The 23,691-nt window shown below is 39.8% G+C and overlaps 1 protein-coding gene across 4 annotated transcripts in view; it reads left to right on the top strand.

Annotated features, from left to right (window-relative positions):
• Positions 1-23,691, top strand: part of creb1b (cAMP responsive element binding protein 1b) — an 85,137-nt gene that overhangs the window by 41,758 nt on the left and 19,688 nt on the right. For all 4 annotated transcript variants that reach the window (XM_060827623.1, XM_060827624.1, XM_060827621.1 and 1 more), the window contains 2 exons: positions 3,481-3,624; positions 13,394-13,494. In XM_060827623.1, coding sequence (XP_060683606.1) covers positions 3,481-3,624; positions 13,394-13,494 — 245 coding nt within the window. The remainder of the gene's footprint in view (positions 1-3,480; positions 3,625-13,393; positions 13,495-23,691) is intronic.

Raw genomic sequence — 23,691 nt, 5'->3', positions numbered from 1 at the left:
CACATCCCTGGATAATATGGGTAGTTTAGCATGGCCAATCCACTTGACCTGCACATCTTTGGACTGTGAGAGGAAAGTAGAGCACTCTGAAGAAACTCTAGCAGAAATGAGAATGTGCAAGCTCCACACACAGTTGCCTGAGGGTGGAATTGAACCTAGCTCCCTGGCGCTGTGAGGCAGCAATGCTCGCCACTGTGCCACACCATGTGCAGCCCATTTTTTTATTGACCTTTTGTCAGAGCTGTTAGGTACCTGTCTAACATCCAGTCTTGGAAGATAGACAAATTCCTCCAGCCGCACATTTAAAGGATTGAAGCCATGCTCATTGGCCCTGCTACAAGCAGTTTACCTTCACCACTGACTCCCTTTCCCTTCCTGGTTACTACCTTGCTCTGAGCCATGTTATGTGCATATTTGATGCCCTGAGACCATACAACATCATGGCTGATCCTGATAATCCTCAAGACCATTTTGCCTGTCTTTTCCCCCATTACCCTTGATTCCTTTGCTGATTAAAAATCTTTCTATCTCAGCCTTGAAGATATTTAACAACCCTGCCTCTACAGCTCTCTGGGTGTAAAGAGGTCTGTGTAATCACCACACTGTAAGAGAAAAAGATTCTTCCTCATTCCTGCTCTAAATGCACATCCTCTTATTGTGAGATTATTCTTCTAGTGCTCGACTATTGTCAAGGAAAGCCAACCTTTCCTCATTTATCCTTTCAAATCATCTAATGATCTTGTGTGTTTCAGTAATGTTGTCTCATCTAAATTTCAGTGCATACAATTCCAAACCAATCAACCTCTTCTTATAAGAAGATCCCTCCATACATGAGAATAGCCTAGCATACTTTCTCTGAGTAGCATACTGCCCTGAATCCCATTATACTTTTCCTTTTGGTAAGGTGCCCAATATAGTTGTTCACAGTATTCCAATTGTGATCTCACTAGTGTCCTGAATAGTTTTAGCTAGACCTCCCTATTTTCTCAAACTGTTCCCCATGAAATAAAGGCCAACATTTCATTTGCCTTTCCAATTACCTGCTGAACTTGTATGTTGGAATTTTATGATTTATGTATGAGGATTCTCAGATGCCTCTGCTGCATTCTTTCTCCAGTCGTTCTCCGCTTATATCATATTCAGCTCCTGTTATTCCTGCCAAAGTGCAAAACTTCATATTCACTATATATTTCATCTGCCAAGTTTTTGCCCACTTGATTATCCACACTACTCGTTTTCCTACCTGTTTTTGTCATCTGCAAAGTTGACTACAGTATACAAGTCATTATATATGCACACAGCACCAGTCCCTGTGACACTCTAATTTACAATTTGCCATCCTGAAAATGCTCCCAAATTTATTTTGTACTAGTTTGCCAAACCTCTATCCATTCTTATTATACTGCCTCCAGTGCAATGGGCTTTCTTAATATTGAGTAGCCAAATGTGTGGTATCTTACCAAATACCTTCTGTATTCTTCCTACTGCTTACCCTTTTGTCTACCCTGTTTGTTACCACCTCAAAGAATTCCAATACGTTGGGAGTTTTGGAGGCATAATTTCTGTTTCATGAAGCCATGCTGACTCTGCTTTGTCATTGTCATACTGCATGGAAACAGACTCTTTGGTCCAACATATCTGTGCCAATCAGACTTTGCAAACTGACCTAGTCCCATTTGCCAGCATTTGGTCCATTATCCCTCTAAACTATTTCTATTAGCATATCCATCCAGATATCTTTCTAAATGTTGTAATTGTACCCTCCTCCACCACTTCCTTTGGCAGCTCGCTCCATACCACTCTGTATAAAAATGTTATCTTCCAGTCCTTTTTATATCGATCTTCTCTCATCTTAAACCTTTATCTTTTAGTGTTGGACATGACTTTTTATTTCCCCAACTTCCCTAGCTTCAATGTCCTTACAGTTAATATTGATGTAAAATTTTCATTTAGTATCTCATCTATCTTCTGTGGTTCCACACACCGACAGCCATATTGATCTTTATGGGGTCCTATTCTCTCCCTAGTTACACTTTTGCCCAAAATATGTTATAAAATCTCTTTGGATTCTCTGTAACTCTATTTACCAAAGCTACCTCATGTCCCCTTTTTATCCTCCTGATTTTCCTCTGAATTGTATTCCTCCTGCCCTTATACTACTCCAGGAATTCATTCGATTGCAACTGTCTATACCTGTCATATGCCTCCTTTTTCTTAACCAGAGCCTCAATTTCACTAGTTATCCAGCATTCCCTAAACCTACCAGCCTTGCCCTTCACACCAACAGGAACATACTGTCTCTGAACATTGATTTATCTCATTGTTAAAGACCTCTCCCTTCGCAAACATCCCTTTATCTGCAAAGAATCTTCCCCCAATCAACTTTTGAAAGTTCCTGTCTAATACCCTCAAAATTGGACTTCCTCCAATTTAAACTTTAGATCAGGTCTATTCTTTTTCCATAACTGTTTTAAAACTATAGAATTATGATCACTTAACTCAAAATACCCTCCCATTGACACCTCAGTCACTTGCCCTGTCTTATTTCCCAACAGAGAGACAAGTTTTACTACTCCTCTGGTGGTTACATCCAAATATTCAATAAGAATGTTTGTTTTTTTTTATATAAGTAACAAATTCCTCCCCATCCAAGCCCTTAACACTATGACAGTCCTGGTCCATGATTTGAAAGGTAAAATCCCTTACCATTAAAGTCATATTGTGCATTTCTAAATACACTGCTTTTACAAAGCATATGTCAAAGTATGTGAATAACATTTTTCAAACGTTGGATGTTAAACTAACTGGCCTGTATTTACTTGTTTTTGTCTCCTACCTTTAAGTAAATGTGTTACAAGGGCAGTTTTTCAATCCTCTGTGACTTTCCCAGAATCTGAAGATTCTTGGAAGATTTCTGCCACAGCAACACACTGCCTCTGTGTAGCTACTTCCTTTAGTATCCTAGGATGCATCTCATTAGCTCCAGTTTGTTCCTGAGCTGTTATTTATCTACTCTATTCCCCTCTCTGCATTCCTAAGCTTATCTACCACCAAACCCATATTCATGCCATTGTCCCATCCAAATTCAACTATTCAAGCGTATTCTTGGTCAGCCTCCCAATCTGTGTTCATTATTCATCTTGTCGTAAACTCACCACAGCCTTTCTAATATTTAGTTTTGAATAATAGCTTGAATTTGCACTGTGCATCATTGGATTGAAACAATTGACACTGAACCCAGGAAGGGCAAATTAATGGATTAATATAAATCAGTATAGCTCAGTGACCGTAGGAACACCTCCTAGAAGAGTGTTTATGTACATGACCTCAAAATTTCATTAAAATTAAATGCAACTTGTATTCAGCATGTTTTTTTCCCATTTACAGTATCTAATATTTGAATGGAACACTCTAAGTTAAATTATTCTTTTTAATATGGACTAATTGCAGTAATCAAGTTTCTATATTTGATATTCCTAGGTAACCATGCCTGGGATCCAATCAACAACAAGTCCAGCAGTAACTTTAGTGCAATTGCCGAATGGGCAGACTGTTCAAGTCCAAGGAGTTATCCAAGCAGCTCAGTCCTCAGTCATACAGTCCCCTCAAGTTCAGACTGTTCAGGTAAGTCCCACATAATGTTACAAAGTGTACGTTATCTTGATCCAAATTTTAAATGCATATATGAAGCATGACAAATTAGTTTGAAGTGTAGCTCATATTGTCTAAACATGAGGCTTTTGTTTAAACCTGGGTACATATGTGGTCCACAGGTGAGTGAACAAACTTTGTTTTTTCAGTGTTTGTTTTGCACTATTTGAATTTTTCTAGTTATGGTGCAATTCAAGATTTACTTTGTTTTTTGCCATAAGCAAATTCAATAGATTTTGTTTCTCAGGCCTTTGCCTTGTTCTCAATTTGTCCAATCAATTTCTTGACTATAAGCTTCATCTGCGTTCTCAAACTATTGTTTCACAGATACACTTTTTATTTTGGAGTGGCGTTCATTAATCAGAATTGTTCATGAGCATGGAATTTTGGCATTCAAGTATTTGATCTTTAATCCTGAATGCACTGTTCAAAGTAATCTTGTTTGCTCCAGCACTCGTCTTGAAGTTTCTCAAGGACAGATTGTTTGTTTATTTTGATGGGCTACTATTTCAATTTCACTAACTCCTTCATTAGTTGATGTTGTCACTCAATACCATTGTCTTCTCTGTTTGTGTTGATGTATGGAGAACTTGAACTCTCTCAGAAGTAGGTTGAGAGAATTATTCAAAATCCTCAATTATCAATTTCTCCAATAAACTTTAAGCCAAAACAGAAGGAAAGTACTACTGAGATGCGATAATCACTAATCCAAATCTTTTTGAAATAAAACTGTACAATGTTAAGTTATGCAATTTACTTAGTGTTCAAGGTAAGTATCAAATGCATTTCCTCCCATTAGTAGCCCCTGAACTCTAGTTTTAGTCTGGACACTCCACATTGATTTGCAGGGAATCTATTGCTACAGTTTTCCTGTTCCCAGTCAGATGAGTAAGACTGCTTCTCCAATCACATGTTCTCTCTCATTTTTTGCTGCTGATAATTCACTATCAGCAGCAAGTTTGAGAGAGAACTGGTTTGTGAGTAAATGGAAATGGCTTGTTCTCATGCCTACACAATAGAAAGGAAAGAAAAGTGTCTTCTAAGTATTTGCCCTAGTGACTGGATTTTCCCAGAGATATCAAGAGAAGAGTCTCCCTGCCTCAATGTATTTTGGGGCTACTTGAATGATTGGTCCTTGACCATTGTACGAAGACAAACAAAGGAAACCGTTCTAACTACTGTTCTAACAGGAGCATCGAAAACTCATAGAAGGCTAAGCTAGACATCTGTGAAATTAAATAGCATACTGGAAATTATGATTTCCCACAATCATAACAAAGTAATTCATGATGCCTTTCAAATATATCAAACAGGGAGACGTTTCATTTTCAATGATGGCTTCACCATAAAATCTTTTGAAGATTTGTTGTGAAAAATAACTATCTCAGCCGATAAGCTGACTCCCAACAAAGGTTTTGTAAGTTTTAAATTTATTGGTCAGTGTAATACTTTTAACAAGCTGCTGGTGGAGATTTGTATCGGCAGACTTCACTTCGAAACATTGGTACAGTGAATCAAGGTTATGTTCTGTGCTCGTAAGCAATCCTGTTTCATAGAACAGAGGACTTAACTGTGCATGTGTTTTACAATAATTATTGTTTGCTTAATGCTTTAGGATTTTTATAGTGACAGTGGCTCTAGATAGTGAGCACAACTTAGATGCAGTTTATAATACACTAGTGTACAGTGCAGAAACTGACTCTTCTGTTTATTTGGGCCATGTTGTTTATGCTCTGAGTCTTTCACCTTATTTCAACTAATCCTAAAAACATTCTTGTGTTGTTCACCCTCGTGTTTATCTAGCTTCCCCTTAAATGCAGCTATGCTATGTTCCCCAACTACTACTTGGGTGAACACATCCTATGGTCCATTTGGAAGAACTCCATGGTCCAGATGTTCATTATTTCGCTCGCCTTGGTGTGCACAATGACAGATTGATGAGTAAGCGTGGGTGGAGAGGAGGAGATGGTTAGCAGAGTAAGCTTGGATTACATAAATATTTGGAATTAATTACTGGCATAAACAAAGCAGAAGAAAAGAACTGGTAAAGCTAAAACAGTGTTGGTTGAACAGTAGGTGACTCACTTCCCTTGCAGCATGCATTCCCTAGTGTGATTTGTCTGCCTTTTTTTAACTGTCTTGAAATCACTTTTCGACTATCTATAATCTGTTGAGATTCTTTAATCTTAATTACACTGGTTTGACATTTTGTTTTTTCCTTTCTATCCTGATGTAATTCTCAACTTTCTTGATTCCTTTAGCTTCCGTGTTACAATGCATGTCTCATAAACCCAGTTAAATTATAATTTCTGACTAACTAGCTTTTATTAGCAGAGGTAGGGTAGAATCAAAACTCCACGTGAATTCATTAAGCGGAATGAAGGGAATTTCATAGAAATCTGTAACATTCTAAGAGGATTAGACTGGGTAAACACAGGAAGGATGTTTCCAATGCCATCAGGAGTCCAGAGCCGGGATCGCAATTTAAGATTGCCAGGTAGGCCATTTAGGGCTGAAATGGAGAGAAATATTTGTATGAGAATGGTGAGCCTGTAGAAGTCTCTGCCGCAGAAAGTAACTGAGGCCAAAACATTGAATGTGTTTCAGGAAGGAGTTTGATATAGTTCTTGGGGTTAAAGAGATCAAAGAGCATGGGGAGGAAATCTGCTATGATTGTGTTGAATCGCAGTGCAACCTTAAAGGCAAAAATGAGGCCATATGTTTTCTATATTTCTGTGGGGAAATTGTAGTTAGTTTGCATTGGGGAAAGGGATCTTGAGGTTTAGTAGGGGAGCTCCATATCCGTAAGTCAGTAGTAAAATATTGAAAGGGACAAGATGGTGATTATGACAGGGTGTCTTTGATGGAGTTCAGTATGAATTATGACTTGAAGTCAAAAAGGAATATATTTCAGAATTAAGCCTGGAGGCAAAGGCAGCGATGGTTCAAAGGAGGAAATCAGTAACCTTAATGGTGGACCACATGTGCTTTGAAGCTTAGTTCACTGTCGTGCAGAACAATGAGGTTGCACACTATCTGCTATTGAATTGAAATGTAAGTATTAAAGAAAACAATTGTAGTGTGAATATCTTATGACCCACTGTCTCATGTAAAAGATTTGTATCTCTCAAATTCAGCACACAGGAGGTGAATATTGGCCCAATATGTCTCATTTGAGAAAGCTATCCTGCCTAATCCGATTTTCCAGCTATTTGTTCAAGGTTTTGTAGCTTATAGTATTGATGCATATGCTAGTGATAAATGTAATGAGTATTTCTGTCTTAACCACCCACTCAGGGAGTTAGCTCTACATAGGCAACAGTCTGAATCAAATAGTTCTCAACTTGCCTCCTAAATCTTTTACCACTTCATTTTTTTAAATCATTGATTTCTGATAATTAATCTTTGTACCATGGGAAACAGTTACTACTTACCTATTCGTTCAGAACCCCTCATAATTTTATACAGTTCAATAAATTTCCCTCCATCTCATCTTTTCAAAAGAAAACTGTCCCAAACTATCCAATCACTTCTCGCAGCTAAATTTATCCATTCCTGACAGCAATGTAATCGATCTCCTCTGTATCCTGTCATGTGATCACTTCTTTCCTGTGACCTAACTAGTATCTAGTATAGTTGTAGCATATCCTTTCTGATAAACTGGTGGGGTGTTGTCACATATTGTGAACAAATTAGAATTGCACACTCTATGTAAGATCCAAGATATTAGCCTTTTACTGTTATACTAGTGATTTCCAGCAGCTGATTTCATTCTCCTAACAGCTGTGTGAGGCATCAAATAGTTTATCTTGATGCAACTTAAATTTCCCCTTTCCATCCGGAGTGGTGTTGGGTGGAGGATTCATTAATTTCAAACTTGTGGTTTGGCAGATGAATGTGAGAAAGGATTGAAAGAAAAATGCACCAGTGTGGTCCACGACAACATTCTCCCGAATTTTCTTACTAACTGCGTGGGCCTCTAGGCAACATTGACCACATACATAGCAAATGTTTGCTATTTGAGGAGCTTTGTCTGAGTTGATGAGTTGGAATCCGAGTTGTGGACTCTGCAGCACATCAGTAAGGGATAAAAGTACCTTTCGTTTCAGGGGGCAGTCAAATCTCACTTCATTTAATTGCATCAGTTTGATCCACAGTCAAAGACAGGGTGGTGTGAATGTGAATGAGGCAGATAGAGGGATCTGAAACATTAGCTTTGGATGAGCCTCAGCCCATTTCCTCCTCGAAGTACCAGCTTCTTGCTCTCATTGTAGGTGAACACAGACTGCATTGAGAATGAATAAACCAATCACAGCACTGTGGACAAAGAAAAGAGTTATGTAGTTGTGATAGGGAATAGCATGGGAAAATAAATAGCGTTTCCTGCCCCAAAGATAAGATCCCAAGACTTTTTCCTGTGGTGCCAAGGTTCAGGTGATCTTGTCTGGAGCAGAACTTGAAGTGGGTCTGGAAAGAATCCAGTTGTAGTCCATGTCGGTACAAACAACTTGGGAAAGATTAGAAAACAAGCTCTGCTGAAGGATTGAGAGCAGCTTGGGGCTAAATTTAAAAAAAAACAGCAGCTACAAAGGCAGCAATCTCTGGAATACTACCTGAATCATTGGCAAATTAGTGTAATGTTAATAATGTTAGAGAGAATAATGCATGGCTGCAAGATTGGTGTGGGAAAAATGGGTTAAAATTGACAGACACTGGCGGGAAGAGAGAGCTGTACTCTTGGGATAACCTTCATCAGTGTTATGGTGATTCATGTATCTAGGATTTGTAAATAGGAATTTAAACTAATTCATTTATGGGTGGAGTTTTCAAATGGATAGAGTATTATTTTACAAAATCAATACCTAATGAGAATAGAAGCACGGGGTAGTGAAGAGATGATTGATAATTATAGTGTGACATGAAGGTGTAGAAAATGTGTTCAGAAGAGTGGAGCAGAAATTAGAGCCAGAGTCTGTAATGGTTTTTAGGGAAGAAAACTGCCAATCGCACCTGTTTGGCCTGCATGTGACTCCAGATCCACAGGCATGTGATTGACTCTTAACTGATCGCTCTGCAATTAGGGATGGGCAATAAATAGCCAGTACTGCCCTCATCCCATGATTGAATAAAGAGGAAAAAAAAACATCATAGTAAATAGTCAAAGCACAAACCTCTTTCTGAATACATGCGATATTTGTATTAAAAGGTGCATGAATTGGCAGCAAAAGTGGAAATAAATGACTATGGCTTGATAGACTATTGTAGTGATGTGTTGCAGGATGACTGGGAACTCAAGGATATTTAATGTTCCAGAATAATAATCAAAGACAAAAGGGAGGTGGGCTAATTTTATTAATAAAAGTAAGATATATGTGCTGGTGAGTACTTTAATGTATGTGCAATAACTCGTGGTGTATAATAAGTTTGGGTGAGAGTAAGAAATAGCAGGAGAGAGAATCCTGGATGGAAGTCGTATATAGGTACCCGAAGAGCTGAGTCTCAGAACTGAATAATAAATGAAAAACAATGAAAGAGTGTAAGAAAGGTTGTAAGATTGTCATGGGCAATTTTAATTACATACTGGCTGGAAAAATCAGATGTACAAGTGTAACATGGGCATTTGTCGAATGCATCAGGAATTGTTTCTTTGCACAGGATATTTCAGAACCATCAATATGTAATGAGGTAATGTTAACGAGAGATCTCATGGTTAAAGGTGTTCTAGGGGAATAGCGATCACACCATGGTAGAATTTCAAATTCAGTTTGAAACAGAGCGACCAACATTTCAAGCCAGTGTCCTCAAATTAAATAAGGGCAATTACAGAGGTATGAAGAAACAATTATCTAAAGCTGGCTAGTAAAGTAGACTAGGAAGAAGGTTGGTGAATGAGCAGTGGCAGACATATAAACATATATTTCATAATAGAGTGAAAGTGATGACTGCGGATATTGGAGATTAGAGTCGAGAGTGTCGTGCTGGAAATGTACAGCGGGTCAGGCAGCATCCGAGGAACAGGGGAATCTATGTTTCGGGCAAAAGCCCTTCATCAAGAATAAATTTTATAATACTGAGCAAAAAGTGTTTTCTGTCAAAAGAAAGACTCAACATGAAGCATGACCCACTGTGGTTAACAGAGGTGGTCAAGGAGAATATCCAGTCAAAACCTAAAGCACACAAAACAAAAATGAGTGTTTGGGTATAGAATTGGAATTTTTTTTAAAAATAGCATTATGTGACTATAAAGCTAATAAAGAAGGAGAAATTTATTATGAAAGTAAATTGGAAAGAATAGAAAAACAAACAGTATCAGTGGGAATCTAGAAAGCAAGAGAGCAACTGAAGTGTGGGATTCTTGGAGGATGAAGCTGGGAATTAATAACTGAATATGGAAGTTGCAGATTATTTAAACCAATATTTTGTTTGGTATTCACAGTGGAAGACACTAAAAATCTGGAAGATACCTGTAAAGATGCTAATGGTGGGAAAGATTTTCTAACAATGTCAATCACGGGACAAAGTATTTGACCAACTCATGGAACTAAAAGCATACGAATCACTAGGACCTGATAGCCAGCATCCAAGGGTTTTCACGAAATTGCTACAGATGTAGTGGAGGCATCGGTTGAAACATTCCAGAAGGGTTACAGAGATTGGACAATTGCTAATGTGACATCCCTATTAAAGGGAGGGAAGCAGGAAAGTATAGGCTACTTAGCCCAGCATCTGTCATTGGGCAAATGCTAGAGTCCATTATTGAGGACCATGTTACAACTCGCTGGGATCGTGCACTGGAAATCAAACCCCACTTCCTGTGGTTGTTAATGTTTACCAGATTTTCAGACCCAGATTAGCAAAAAGCACTACGTAGTTTCATAGTTAAGAAATACTACTTATTAAATGTAATTAGACTCTTGCTACAGGTAAACAACTATATGCCATTGACATAGAACTCTATTAATTGAAGGTCTTATTCTGTTGTAAATTCCCCCTTACATACAAATAGACTTTGGCAGGAGAACAAAAAAATGGATTACGGGTGGAGGAGGAACTGGGACGGAAGTTGGTGATCTTTTCAGAATTGCTGTTGCTATCAAAATGATCTGGTGATCAAAATGCTGTTGCTTGTTTATTTTTCAGATGCTTCCAATGGTTTGCCAGAGATGCAGGGTGGCTGGTTTGCGAATATAAGGTCTTTGTCTATTTCTGGTCAGTAAGGCAATAGACAATAGGCGCAGGAGTAGGCCATTCTGCCCTTCGATCCTGCACCACCATTCAATATGATCATGGCTGATCATCCTTAATCAGTATCCTGTTCCTGCCTTATCTCCATAACCCTTGATTCCACTCTCCTTGAGAGCTCTATCCAACTCTTTCTTAAGTGAATCCAGAGACTGGGCCTCCACTGCCCTCTGGGGCAGACCATTCCACACACCCACCACACTCTGGGTGAAGAAGTTTCTCCTCATCTCTGTCCTAAATGGTCTACCCCGTATTTTTAAGCTGTGTCCTCTGGTTCGGCACTCACCCATCAGCGGAAACATGTTTCCTGCCTCCAGAGTTTCCAATCCTTTAATAATTTTATATGTCTCAATCAGATCCCCTCTCAGTCTTCTAAACTCAAGGGTAAACAAGCCCAGTCACTCCAGTCTTTGTGTAAGATAATCCCGCCATTCCAGGAATTGACCCTGTGAACCTATGCTGCACTCCCTCAATAGCCAGAATGTCTTTCCTCAAAATCACAGCTTGCAGCAACTGTTGAAGGAAAGATAGACTTGTTTTCTTCAGGCTTAAAGTCGCTTTTACTCTGGAGAACAGAGGGAGAGCTACTGAGCTGCTGGTGGTCTGAAGGCTTCTCAAAATCTTATTAAAAGATGCAAACTGTTCAACTTCCTGAGAACCAGTGACATTGTTGGCTGGCAGAAATCCTTTGGTCACTTGTCTAAAAACCAATGACAGTTAACAATCTGCTATCTGTTGTCAACCAAATCTTCATTTGTACACAGTCCTTTGGCTGTACTCTGCCTTCAAACACTACTGTGTTTGCAATGAGTGTCATGTTACTGTACTTTTAACCTATACAGAATTTTCTTGCAATCACTGGTTTTTAAAACTGGTCTTTTCCTTAAAAAGTATTTAAAAGGAAAAATGCAGTGAGAAAGACTTAACCCAGTCAAACAGATACCATGGTTGACAACATGGCTAGATTTCTTTGAGGATATATCAAGCAGAGTTGATAAAGGGGTCCCAGTAGAATGATTTGTATTTGGATTTCTAGATATATTTGATACGATGCTTTGTAAAAGGTTATTTCGCAGGTTGGTGCTCATGATATTGACAGTGGTGTATTCGCATGGATTGAAGATTAGTTAACACGACACGTTTGGGGTTAATCAGTCTTTTTCAGTTGGGAAAGACTTGACTAGTCACGTGCACAAACATTAGCCGTTGGTCCTCAATTATTTATGATCTATAATAAGTGATCTGAGGCAAGGATAGTGTGTGTCTCAATTTGCTGATGGTACAAAACTAGCTAAAAGGTCATGTTGAACAATCTGCAAGGGGGGTAAAGGTTGTATGAGTGAGCAAAAAATTGCGACATGGAATTTAACATAGGAACATCTGAGATCATGCACTTTGGTAAGAAAAATCAAAAGCAGACTATTTAAATAGAAAGAGACTCCAAAAAGTGCAGTGCAGTGAAGAGTGATTTGGTTGTTATGCATGACAGATTAAAAATGTTGGCATGAAGGTGCAACAACAAGAAAGAAAGAAAGAAAGAAGGCAAATTAAATGCTGTCCTTTATAGCTTAGGAGTTATAGATTAAAAATACAGAAGTCTGTTACATTTGGGCGGTGTTGGTGAGGCTGCACGTGGAGTACTGTGTAATTTTGGTCCTTCTATCTAGGAAAAGGATATGATGGTATTAGAGCGTGTTCAAGAGATTCACTAATCTGTTTTTTGGATAGAGGGGTTGACTCATGAAGCATGGTTAAAAAATTCAGTTTTTTATTCATTTGGGTTTAGAAAACTGAAGGATGGTCCTTTTGAAATGTACAAGACTCTGAAAGGGTTTGATCAGGTAGATGTTGAGAAAATTTTCTAATGAGGAAGCCTTGAACTAGTGAGCATAGTTACAGAGTAAAGGGTACTCATTAACACTGGAATACAATGGAGTTTCTTCTGGAGGATAGTGAATGTCTGGAGTTCTGTACCCCAGAGTTCTGACAGCTAGATTACTGAAAGTACTTGGAATATCAGGAAGTTGAGAGCTCTTGATGAGTTGGCATGAAAGGCCTATTGAGGCATGGGGCAGATCAACTTTGGCCGTGTTCAGGCCAAGCTCGAGTGGCCGAATGGCCTACTTCTGCTTCTGTTTCTCATATTTTCATTGCGCTGCTGTTTAAAAGACCTTACTGAGAACAAATGTACTGCTTAATCTTCTACACTGACAGCTTCAACTGCTTGAAAAGCACTTCAGTAGCTATGAAAGGTGTTGTGAGACTTGGAATTTATAAATCATGCTATGTAAATGCAGGCATTGTTTCTTGTATGGAGCATACAATTGGTTAGGAAAATATGTGAACAAATTCTTAGTTATAATACCTCTTATATTAATCCAACCTTGCTCTGAAAGCTACAGTTTAGCCGATAAGCTATTATCGAGTACTTATTTTGGGGCTATATTGTAAATTGAAAGAAAAGTGGACAAGAAGGATACTGAGTTTTGTTTTGTTTCAGATCTCCACTATACCTGAAAGTGAGGACTCCCAGGAATCTGTGGATAGCATGACTGACTCTCAGAAACGTAGAGAAATTCTATCGAGACGGCCTTCATACAGGTAACAGCTGATATGGTCTGTTCAGGGATCTCTGATGTTTAAAAGTAATCGGAATATTTAATTCTAACCAATAGCACTATGTCACAAGATTTCACTTTTTTAAAGTATAATTTGCATATGAAACAAATTAAATAATGCAAATGTAATTTAAATTAACATCAAAGCTTAAAGAATAAATCCACAGGATTTTACCACTTGGAACTAGCAATTGTCCAATGCACAAAACATGTACAGCTTGATTCTAACACCCATAATTAACGTGGTAAACATGGATAATGCAATGAGATGGAATGCTTCACAACACACACCAAATATCTCGTGATCATGAAAGATCCCATAGATTTGTCAGCAACTCTTCCCAGACATTAATGAAATGGGGCATCAAACCTCATTTAAACTTTTGTAGCCTGATTACAGCTCATGTTTGCTGATCTGACCTTGCAGCTCCCTCTCAAGTTGCTCCTTTGTGGGCTTAACTACTTTTTGTTTGTAGTCGTTCATGCTCCTTTCTTGGGTCCATGCTGCTCTGGCCTCAAGTCCACTCCTGGTACTCATTTATGAGTGGAACTCCAACTCCTCATCTGCAGTTGACTTCAACAAGCCAGACCTGCATTGGATTCCCTCAACACCACACCCCTACTCTTCTTCCACTCTCTCCTCTTGAGAGTTCCAATCCTGCTCAGTTACATTAAGGAAATTATGCTTGGGCACCTTTCAGCCTCACTGTTTCAGCTCAATCCCTCCTGTTCTAACCTTATCAGAGAAACATGGGTCTCCTTTTGAGCTGCCATTTCTTTCGTCTTGAGCTGCAGCAATTGAATTACCTTACCATATAACTTTAACCTGTTCGGACCCAATAATTAGTTTTAAAGTTTAGTGTGAATCATGAGTGAGATGTTTGCAGCACAGAGAACTTATTATTTGCTCTTTCTCTTAATTAATTCCAGCTTGAGTGTCTGGTTTGCAAGGAGCTTTGATCCATAACATTTTTCACAGCTTTCTCTATAGAAAGTCTGAGGTAGCTAGCACATGGGAATGCAACTGTTCACATGTCAGTGTTCGAGTCAGATAGCACCTGTCCTTCAATATTTCTTCTTTGTCGCTGGATCAAAATCCTGAAAGCCCATATCAGCTCTGTGGGAATACCTACACCACGTGATCTACAGTGGTTTGAGAAGGCAGCTTGCCTCAATGATATTAAGATATAGCTAATAAATGATAGTAGCAGCCACGCTTTGTGAATGAATTCTGAAACATGAAGAGCTACTTTAATCCCATCTTAAGTAGTGGAAATGAGTGCCATTAATTTTCGTATTTCCAATTTTGAGTTGAAATGTGCTTACAGAAACATTGTGTGTTGTTGGCCAAGTAGGTGAAAGGAATTAAACAGAATATGCAGTAGAAACACAACAGGCCTGGCAGCATCTGTGGATGTACATAATGCTTTGAGTTCAGAATCACTACTTAGGCAGTTGTCTTCTCTATAATATAGACAAGAAAGATTCTGATTTGATCCCTAACCACATCCTAGCTAAGACAGAAAATGATGGCTGTATAGGGCTCCTGAGCTAGTGAAGTATGTATTTCATGAACTTCTCTCTCAAATGTCTGTTTATGCTGGCCATCAGGTAGTGAAGTGGGGCTAATTTGTATTATGATCTTTTATACTTTGTATAAACTGCAACTCTCAATGTCTGCATGCAAAAGTGACAGATGCTTTGTACATTTTTTTTTTATTCACAATATGTGGGAATTGTTGCCTTGCACTGTTCCTTGGAAACTGTGCAGCTGTATATCAGCTGAAAAAGTGCACACACATTCCATTATCCTCTGTCCCGTTCTGTTTTAAATATACTTAGTTTGCGTCAGAACAGTTGAATATAGAGGGCGCAATACTGGGTAAGCTAACATTTAGTTTCCATCCCTTATTGCCTTGAGAAGTTGGTATTGAACTGTACTCCTGAACTCTGAAGTCCATGATGGCTAGGTACACTTGCAGCACTTTCAGCAAGGGTGTTCTAGGATTTGGACTCAACATCAGTAAAGGAGCAGTGTTCTGGGTCTACATCAGAATGGTGCAGGGCAGGAAGGGAGTATTCAGATAGTGGTGCTCCCATGCATTTGTTGCAGCCCTCCAAGGTGTTAGAGGTTGCAGGTTTGGTAGATGATGTCTGAATACCTGTGTTGAGCTGCTGCAGTACATCTTGCAGAACGTCCACCCAAGTAAATGTTGAAGGTGGTGAGTGGGGTGCCACTCAGGTGAGCTGGCTCATCCTGGATGGTATCACCCTTCATAAATATTTTTAGAGTCCATTTCATCCAGGCATGTGGAGAGCATTCCATCATAATCCTGATTTGTATTATGATGGGCATGTTATGGGGAATCAGGAGTTTAAGTACCTCAGAATTACTAGTTTCTGATCTGCTAGTCGCCACTCAATCCAGTTCAGTTTCTGGTCAATGCAACTAGCAGGATGTTGTTAATGGGGGAATTCAGCAATGGTAAGGCTGTTGAATTTAATGGAGGATATAGTTAATCCTCTCTGGGTGGGGGGTGACCATTGCCTGTCACAAATTTTGCTTGCCACTTAACCCAGCCTGATGAAGTTGTCCAGGTCTTGCTGCATGTTGACAAACTGCTTCAGGAACTGAGGAATTAGAAATAGTTTGAGCATTTTTAAATAATCAGCAGATATCCCCACTTCTGAGTTGTTATGGAGAGAAGATCATTGATGAAGCAGAAAAGATAGTTACAATACAGAGGAACTCCTGCAGCAATGTCCTGGGATAAGACAAGAGATCTCCAGCAGCTGCAGCCATCTCACTTTGTGCTTCGTGCAACTTCAACCTTGCGACCCCTCCACCAAACACACACGAATTACCTTGGATTCCAGTTTTTCCAGGGCTCCTTGGTGCCATTCTTGGTCAAATGCTGTCTTGATTTCAAGGACTGTTGCACTTAGCTTGGCTCTAGAGGTCTGTTCTTTTGGGCTAATGGTGTAATGCAGTTGGGGACTGAGCAGCTCTGGTAGAATTCGCATTAAACATCCATGAACAAATGCTGTTTGATAACACTTAGCAACGTCTTCTATTACTTGGTTGATAATCAGGATGATCAAGTGCAGATATTTGAGGCAGTTATTGACAGAGTTGGATTTGTCCTACTTTTGCTGGGTGAGATGTTCCTGGATGATTTATCAAATTGCCACATATGTACCAGTGTTGTAGATGTACTGTACAGCTTGACTAGGAATGTGGCTAATTTTGAAGCGTAAGTCTTCAGTACATCTGCTGCAACCCTGTCAAGCCCTTCACCTTTGCAATATCCAGTATCCTTCAGTTGTTTCGTGAATTGAAATGGCTAAAGACCGATGTAACTGTGCTACTTTGCTCACGAAGAGGCCAAGACAGACATTCCGCTTGGTACTTCTGGCTGAAGATAATTGCAAATGCTTCAGTCTCATCTTTTGCACTGATGTGCTGGCTTCCCCTATTATCAAGGATTGTGCATTTTTGGAGCCAATAATTCGTGGTGTTGTGGTTGCCTGAAACCATTTAACAGAATGGCAGAACTTGTTTTGATGCATTGTTTATGGGATTGCTTAGCTCTGTCTATTGCAGGCTGCTCCGACTGTCTTGGCATGCCTGTTTTGTAACTTTGCCAGAACTCCACCTCTTGTTTAGGTGTGTGTGTTGCTGCTCCTGGCATGCCCTCCTGTACTCTACATTGAGCTAGGAGTGAACCCCAGTTTGGTTATGGTAGAGTGGTGGGATATGCCAGACCATGAGGTGTTTGGTTGTGGTTGAAAATGGCTGCTCTTCTGATCCAGATGGAGGTCAAATAAATATTTTTTCCTCTTGGTTCTTTTCCAAATGCTGCACATCCATTCTAACAGAGATGCTGCCCTTTAGGTCTTGGCCAGTCCATCAGTAGTGGTGCTACTAAGTCGTTTCTCGTGTGTATTCTGTTTCTTGCTACATCCGATGCTTAATCCAATCCATGTTCAACATGGAAAAGAATTTAATCATCAGCTGATGGGGGTGTGACAGGAGGTTTCTTTGCCAATGTGTGACCTGATGCAGAGAGATTTCATGCTGACTATAAATCAATGTAGCTGAAAATGTGTTGCTGGAAAAGCGCAGCAGGTTAGGCAGCATCCAAGGAACAGGAAATTCGACGTTTCGGGCATAAGCCCTTTTTCAGGAAAGGGCTTTCCTAAAGTAGGGCTTATGCCCGAAACGTCGAATTTCCTGTTCCTTGGATGCTGCCTGACCTGCGCTTTTCCAGCAACACATTTTCAGCTCTGATCTCCAGCATCTGCAGTCCTCACTTTCTCCTCTATAAATCAATGTATGTCTGATGCCCATGAGACAATAGTCATTGCAGTTTTTTTTTAATGTCAGCATCAAGTTAAACAGCAGCCAGTCACAAAGTACATTCGTCTGTGAGTAATGTTATTATTTGTGTGCTGTGCCTGAAAACAAGTCCTTGATTCGTTTTAATAATGCTTCCCAGAGTCATATGTTTAGCAGTTTTTCAGTGGTGTTTGCCGTTGCCTTTTACTCTCGGACAGGATGTGATTGCAAGGCTCAAGTCTTGCTTAACCAGAATGGGAACTGAGCCCACATTGGTGTTATTTTGAATCACGTGCCAGCCATTAAAGTAATTAAGCTAATCAGCCCCTGATGAGTTGAATCCATAGTAAACAAAAATTGGGACTTCCTCAGTTGTGTTTTCTCCAACATATTTTCTGTCTGCAGATTAATGAGGGGAAGTTTCTTGTTCTTGTGCTTGAATTTGCTCTGATGTTGCTTTATTAAATTGCTTTCCAGCATGTTGACCCTAAAAAAAGAATTTTCCATCTGAGGATACAGCAAATTACAAAATACTCTGCCACTGTTTATAAGTCAGTGAGAAATTGAGAAATAAATTTGTAAGGAGATCTGTTAACAACTGTACGAATATTAGGGTGGTTGTGGTCGGGAATTTACTTTGCAAATATAGACTGGGGCTGCCATAGTGTTAAGGGTGGAGAGGAATTTAAGTGTGTACAAAGTTTTCTAGTTCAGTTTGTGCATGTACCTACTTTTGAGAACTAAGGCTGGGCAGGTGACTGAGGTGTCAATGGAGGAGCACTTTGGGGCCAGTGACCATAATTCTATTTGTTGTAAAATAATTATGAAAAAGAATAGACAGGATCTTCAAGTTGAAGTTCTAAATTGGAAAAAGGCCAATTTTGATGATATTAGGCAACAGCTTTCAAAAGTTGTTTGGGGGTGGATGTTCGAAAGTAAAGGGACTGCTGGAAAATGGGAAGCTTCAGAAATGAGATAACGAGAATCCAGATTCAATATGTTCCTGTTGGGGTGAAAGGAAAGGCTGGTAGGTAGATGGAATGCTGGATGACTCGAGACAGTGATTTTGGTCAAGAGAGAAAAGGAAGCTTATGTCAGCAAATCCTTAGAGTATAAAGGCAATAGACTGGTTAGCATGGTTTGATTACATGGAATGCAGGGAGAACAAGCCATGTGGATACCGAACTGGCTTGAAGGTAGGTGACAGCGTGATGTTGAAGGGTTTAATAGAGATAAATGTGAGGTGTTGCATTTTGGAAAGGCCAATCAGAGCTGGACTTCTACACTTAATGATAAGATTCTGGGGAGTGGTGCTAAACAAAGAGACCTTGGAGCGCAGGTTCATAGTTTCTTGAAAGTGATATCAAGTAGATAGAATAGTGAAGAAGGCATTTGGTGTGCTTTCCTTTACTGATCAGAGCATTGAGTACAGGAGTTGGGTGGTCATGTTGCAACCACTTTTGGAATAATATGTGCAATTCTGGGCCTCCCTCCTATCAGAATGGTGTTGTGAAATTTGGAAGAGGGGTGACCTTATACAGGTTTATAAAATCATGAGGGGTATGAATAGGCTAAGTTGATGAGGTCTTTTCCCTTGGTTGGGGGTATCCAGAACTAGAAGGTGCAGGGTTAGGGTGAGAGGAAAGATTTAAAAGGACCTAAGGGGCAACTTTTTCATGCAGAGGATAGTGCATGTATGGAATGAACTGCCAGAGGAAGTGGTTTAACATTTAAAAGGCATCTGGATGGGTACGCAAATAAGTAGGGTTTAGAGGGATATGGGACAAGTGCTGGCAAATAGGACTAGATTAATTTAGAATATCTAGTCAGCATGGATGAGTTGGACCAAAGGACCTGTTTCCGTGCTATACATCTGTGATTCCCAACAGCTTAAAAAAAAGGGGAGTTTGGCTCCAAACATACCCTCAGATCTGTATCGGATTTATCTTATTAGTCCATGTTTTACAAATCATGTGGATCCAGTGTGGCTTTTCTTCTAAGTTATAAAGTAAATAAACATCCCAGAATAATTCACGCAAGCATAATCAGATAAAATTTTGGTGCTGACCTACATGAGGAAGCAGTCTTGCCCACCATTTGATGCAAGACATAAGGCTTAAGCGATGCTTTAAAGAAGAAAGCGATAAGAGACCGTGGCTGTGGAAGGCACAGCCACCAGTGGTGGGACAGGAAATCGGGAGATGTGAAAGAGACTGGAATCCGAGAAATGTAGAGTTCTCTGAAGGTTGTAGAAATGTCTAGGTAATGCCAAAAAAGTGTGCTGACGAAGAGTCATACTGGACTCAGTTATCTCCGTTTCCCACTCCACAGATCCAGCATTCTGTCTATTTCGATGCAAATAAAGATATTGAAAAGAGTGACTGGAAACTCCGCTCCCCATTTCCTGATAGCCACACTCCAAATTTAAGTACTGTTCATGTTTGACCTGGCTTCCAGCAAATCATAAACATCTGTTTTCTTCTCTACATTGTATGACTCAACTTGAAAATATGATTAGCTTTAATTACTAACCAGGATGTTTGGAGAGAACTACTTCTGTATTCAACATAACCTACTGTGTTCACATTGTAGCAAAAGGTCTCAGAATATATTATTGTTTGTCATCTAATGACTCAATATTGGAAAGTTGCACATTATTTTACCTGGCTTTACTATGCTGCAGTGATATGAAATACCACTTAGTAAGTCAAGTGACTAATCATCTGTGGAGGGTTAAAAATGAAGGTGCATTCATATAAAATTGACATCCTAAGGGCCAGTCCAAGCACTCCCAGTGGAGTGGGGTCATTTGTTGGCAGCCTTTATGCCATGTTCCAACTAATAGCAACATCCCAACTGATCCCATCGTGAAACTGACTTGACAAACAATGCAATTTATTTTCTGCTATTTATTTACCGTGTTGATTAATTGCTGAATATACTGTCATGACGATATTGATGTTCTTTCAATAAAATAACAATAATTTATTGAACACAAGAGAAAATCAAGTCAGGATCTTTTAAACAGCAAACTATCTCAATTGCATAAGACTATAAAACATAGGAGTGGAAGTAAGGCCATTTGGCTCATTGAGTCCACTCCGCCATTTAACCATTGCTGATGGGCATTTCAACTCCACTCATCTGCATTCTCCCCATAGCCGGTAAATTCTTGATCTCGCAAAGAATTATCAATCTCTGCCTTGAAGACATGTAACGTCCTGGCCTAGCTGCGCTCCATGGCAATGAATTGCACAGGCCCACCACTCACTGGCTGAAGGAATGTCTCATTTCCATTCTAAATTAACTCCCTCTAATTCTAAGGCAGTGCCCAAGGATCCTAGTCTCCCCACCTAACAGAAACAGCTTCCCAACATCCACCCCGAAGCCATGCATTATCTTGTAAGTTTCTATTAGATCTCCCCTCAACCTTCTAAACTCTAATGAGTACAATCCCAAGATCCTCAGCCGTTCATCATGTGTTAGGCCTACTGTTCCAGGGATCATCTGTGTTAACACGTTCCAGTGCCAATATATCCTTCCTGAGGTGTGGGGCCCAAAATTGAACACACTATAAAGCTCGAGATAGGCCCCATTTAGAATAAAGTCTCAGAAGCATATTTCAACCCTCTTGAGATAAATGACAACACCATATATGCTTTCTTAATCACAGACTCAACCTGCAGGTTAACCTTTAGAGAATTCTGGACTAGCACTCCCAGTGTGAACAGTTGCGGCTCCAACACTGAACCCTGCGGGTCACCACATGTCACCGCCTGCCATTCCAAAAAAAACCTTTTATCCCAACTCTTTGCCTTCTCTCTCACAGCCAATCCTCAATCCATACCAGTAGGTCACCTTGAACACCATGAGCCCTTACCTTACTCAGCAGCCTCCTGTGGAGCACCTTATCAAAGGCCTTTTGGAACTTTAGATAGATAACATCCACTTGGGGTTCCCTGGTCTAACCTACTTGTTACCTCTTCAAAGAATTCAAACGGGTTTGTCAGGCATGACCTCCCCATGTTGACTTGTTCTAATCCGAACCTGGACTTCCAAGAATTTAGAAATCTCATCCTAAACAATGAATTCTAGAATTTTATCAACAACCGAGGTTAGGCTAATCAGCCTATAATTTTCCATCTTTTGTCTTGATCCTTTCTTGAACAAGGGAGGTACAACAGTGATTTTCCAATCATTTGGGACTTTCCGTGATTCCAGGGACTTTTGAAAGATTGTAACCAACGCCTCCACTATTTCCTCAGCCACCTTCCTCAGAACTCTAGGATGTAGCCCAATTGGAACCAGGAGATTTATCAATTTTTAGACCATTTAGCTTTTGTAGCACTTCCTCTTTTGTAATGGCTACCATACTCAACTCTGCTGCCTGACTCTCCATAATTGTTGGGATATTACTCATGTCTTCCACTGTGAAGACTGATACAAAGTACTTAAGTTCTTCAGCTATTTCCTTATCTCCCAGCACTAGCCTTCCTGCGTTAGTTTGGAGTGGCCCAATGTTTATTTTTACTTCTCATTTGTTTCTTATGTATTGAAAGAAACTTTTACTATCATTTCTAATATTACTGGCTAGCCTACCTTCATATTTGATCCTCTCCTTCCTTATTTCTCTCTTTGTTACCCTCTGGTTGTTTTTGTAGTCTTCCCAATCTTCTGATTTCCCAGTCCTCTTGGCCACTTTATAGGCTCTCTTTTTCTTTGATACATTTCCTAACTTTCTTTGTCAGCCATGGCTAATTCCCACTCCCCACCCAAACCCCAACCCCCAGGATAATCTGCCTTTTCTTTGGCATGAATCTCTACTGTGATCTCAATTACACAGAAACTCCTGCCATGGTTGCTTGACTGTCTTCCCCACGAGGCTGTTTCCAGTCGGTTTTCATCAGTTCCTCTCCCATACCCCTGTAACTGCTGTTATTTAACTGTAATGCCATTACATCCAATTTTGTTTTCTCTCTGGCAAACTGCAGACGGGACTCTGCCATATTATGATTGACACCTCCTAAGTGTTCCCTTACTTAGATCTTTTATAACGTCTTGCTCATTATTTAGCACTAGGTCTAAAATAGCCTGCTCCCTTGTGGGCTCCATCACAAGTTGTTCCAAAAAGCCATCCTGTAAGCATTCCATGAATTCTGTTTCTTTGGATCCATTGGCAACATTATTTACCCAGTCCACCTGCATATTGAAATCCCCCATGATCACTGTGACCTTGCCTTTCTGACATGCCTTATCTATTTCCTGGTACATCTTGTGCCCCTGCTCCTGACCACTGTTAGGAGGTCTGTACATGGTTTTTTGGTCTTTATGGTTCCTCAACTCCACCCACACAGACGCCACATCATCTGACCCTATGTCATTCAGTGCCATAGATTTAATTTCACTCCTAACTAACAAGGCAACCCTGCCCCCTCTGCTCACCTCCCTGTCATTTTGATATGTTTTAAGTCCTTGGATGTTTAACTGCCAGTCCTGAACCCTGCAACCATGTCTCTGTGATGTCAACCACGTCATAATCATGCACAATGATTTGTGCCATTAACTCATCCACTTTGTATGAATACTACGAGCATTTAGGTAAAGCGCCTTAATGCTAATTTTCTTATCCTTGTGATTTCCAACATCTGTAGTAATATGTCCTAAGTTAACCTACCTTTTTGCATTTCCAGTCTGCCTTGAACTTAAACCCTGGAAGAAAGTGAGTACTGCATATGCTGGAGATCAGAGTCGAGATTAGAGTGGTGCTGGAAAAGCACAGCAGGTCAGGCAGCATCCAAGGAGTAGGAAAATCAGCGTTTCAGGCGACGACATTTCATGATG

This window comes from Hemiscyllium ocellatum, chromosome 7, assembly GCF_020745735.1.
Source record: "Hemiscyllium ocellatum isolate sHemOce1 chromosome 7, sHemOce1.pat.X.cur, whole genome shotgun sequence".
Taxonomy (NCBI): domain Eukaryota; kingdom Metazoa; phylum Chordata; class Chondrichthyes; order Orectolobiformes; family Hemiscylliidae; genus Hemiscyllium; species Hemiscyllium ocellatum.
Note: the sequence above shows the minus strand (reverse complement) of the source record. Positions and strands in the feature narration are given on the sequence as shown.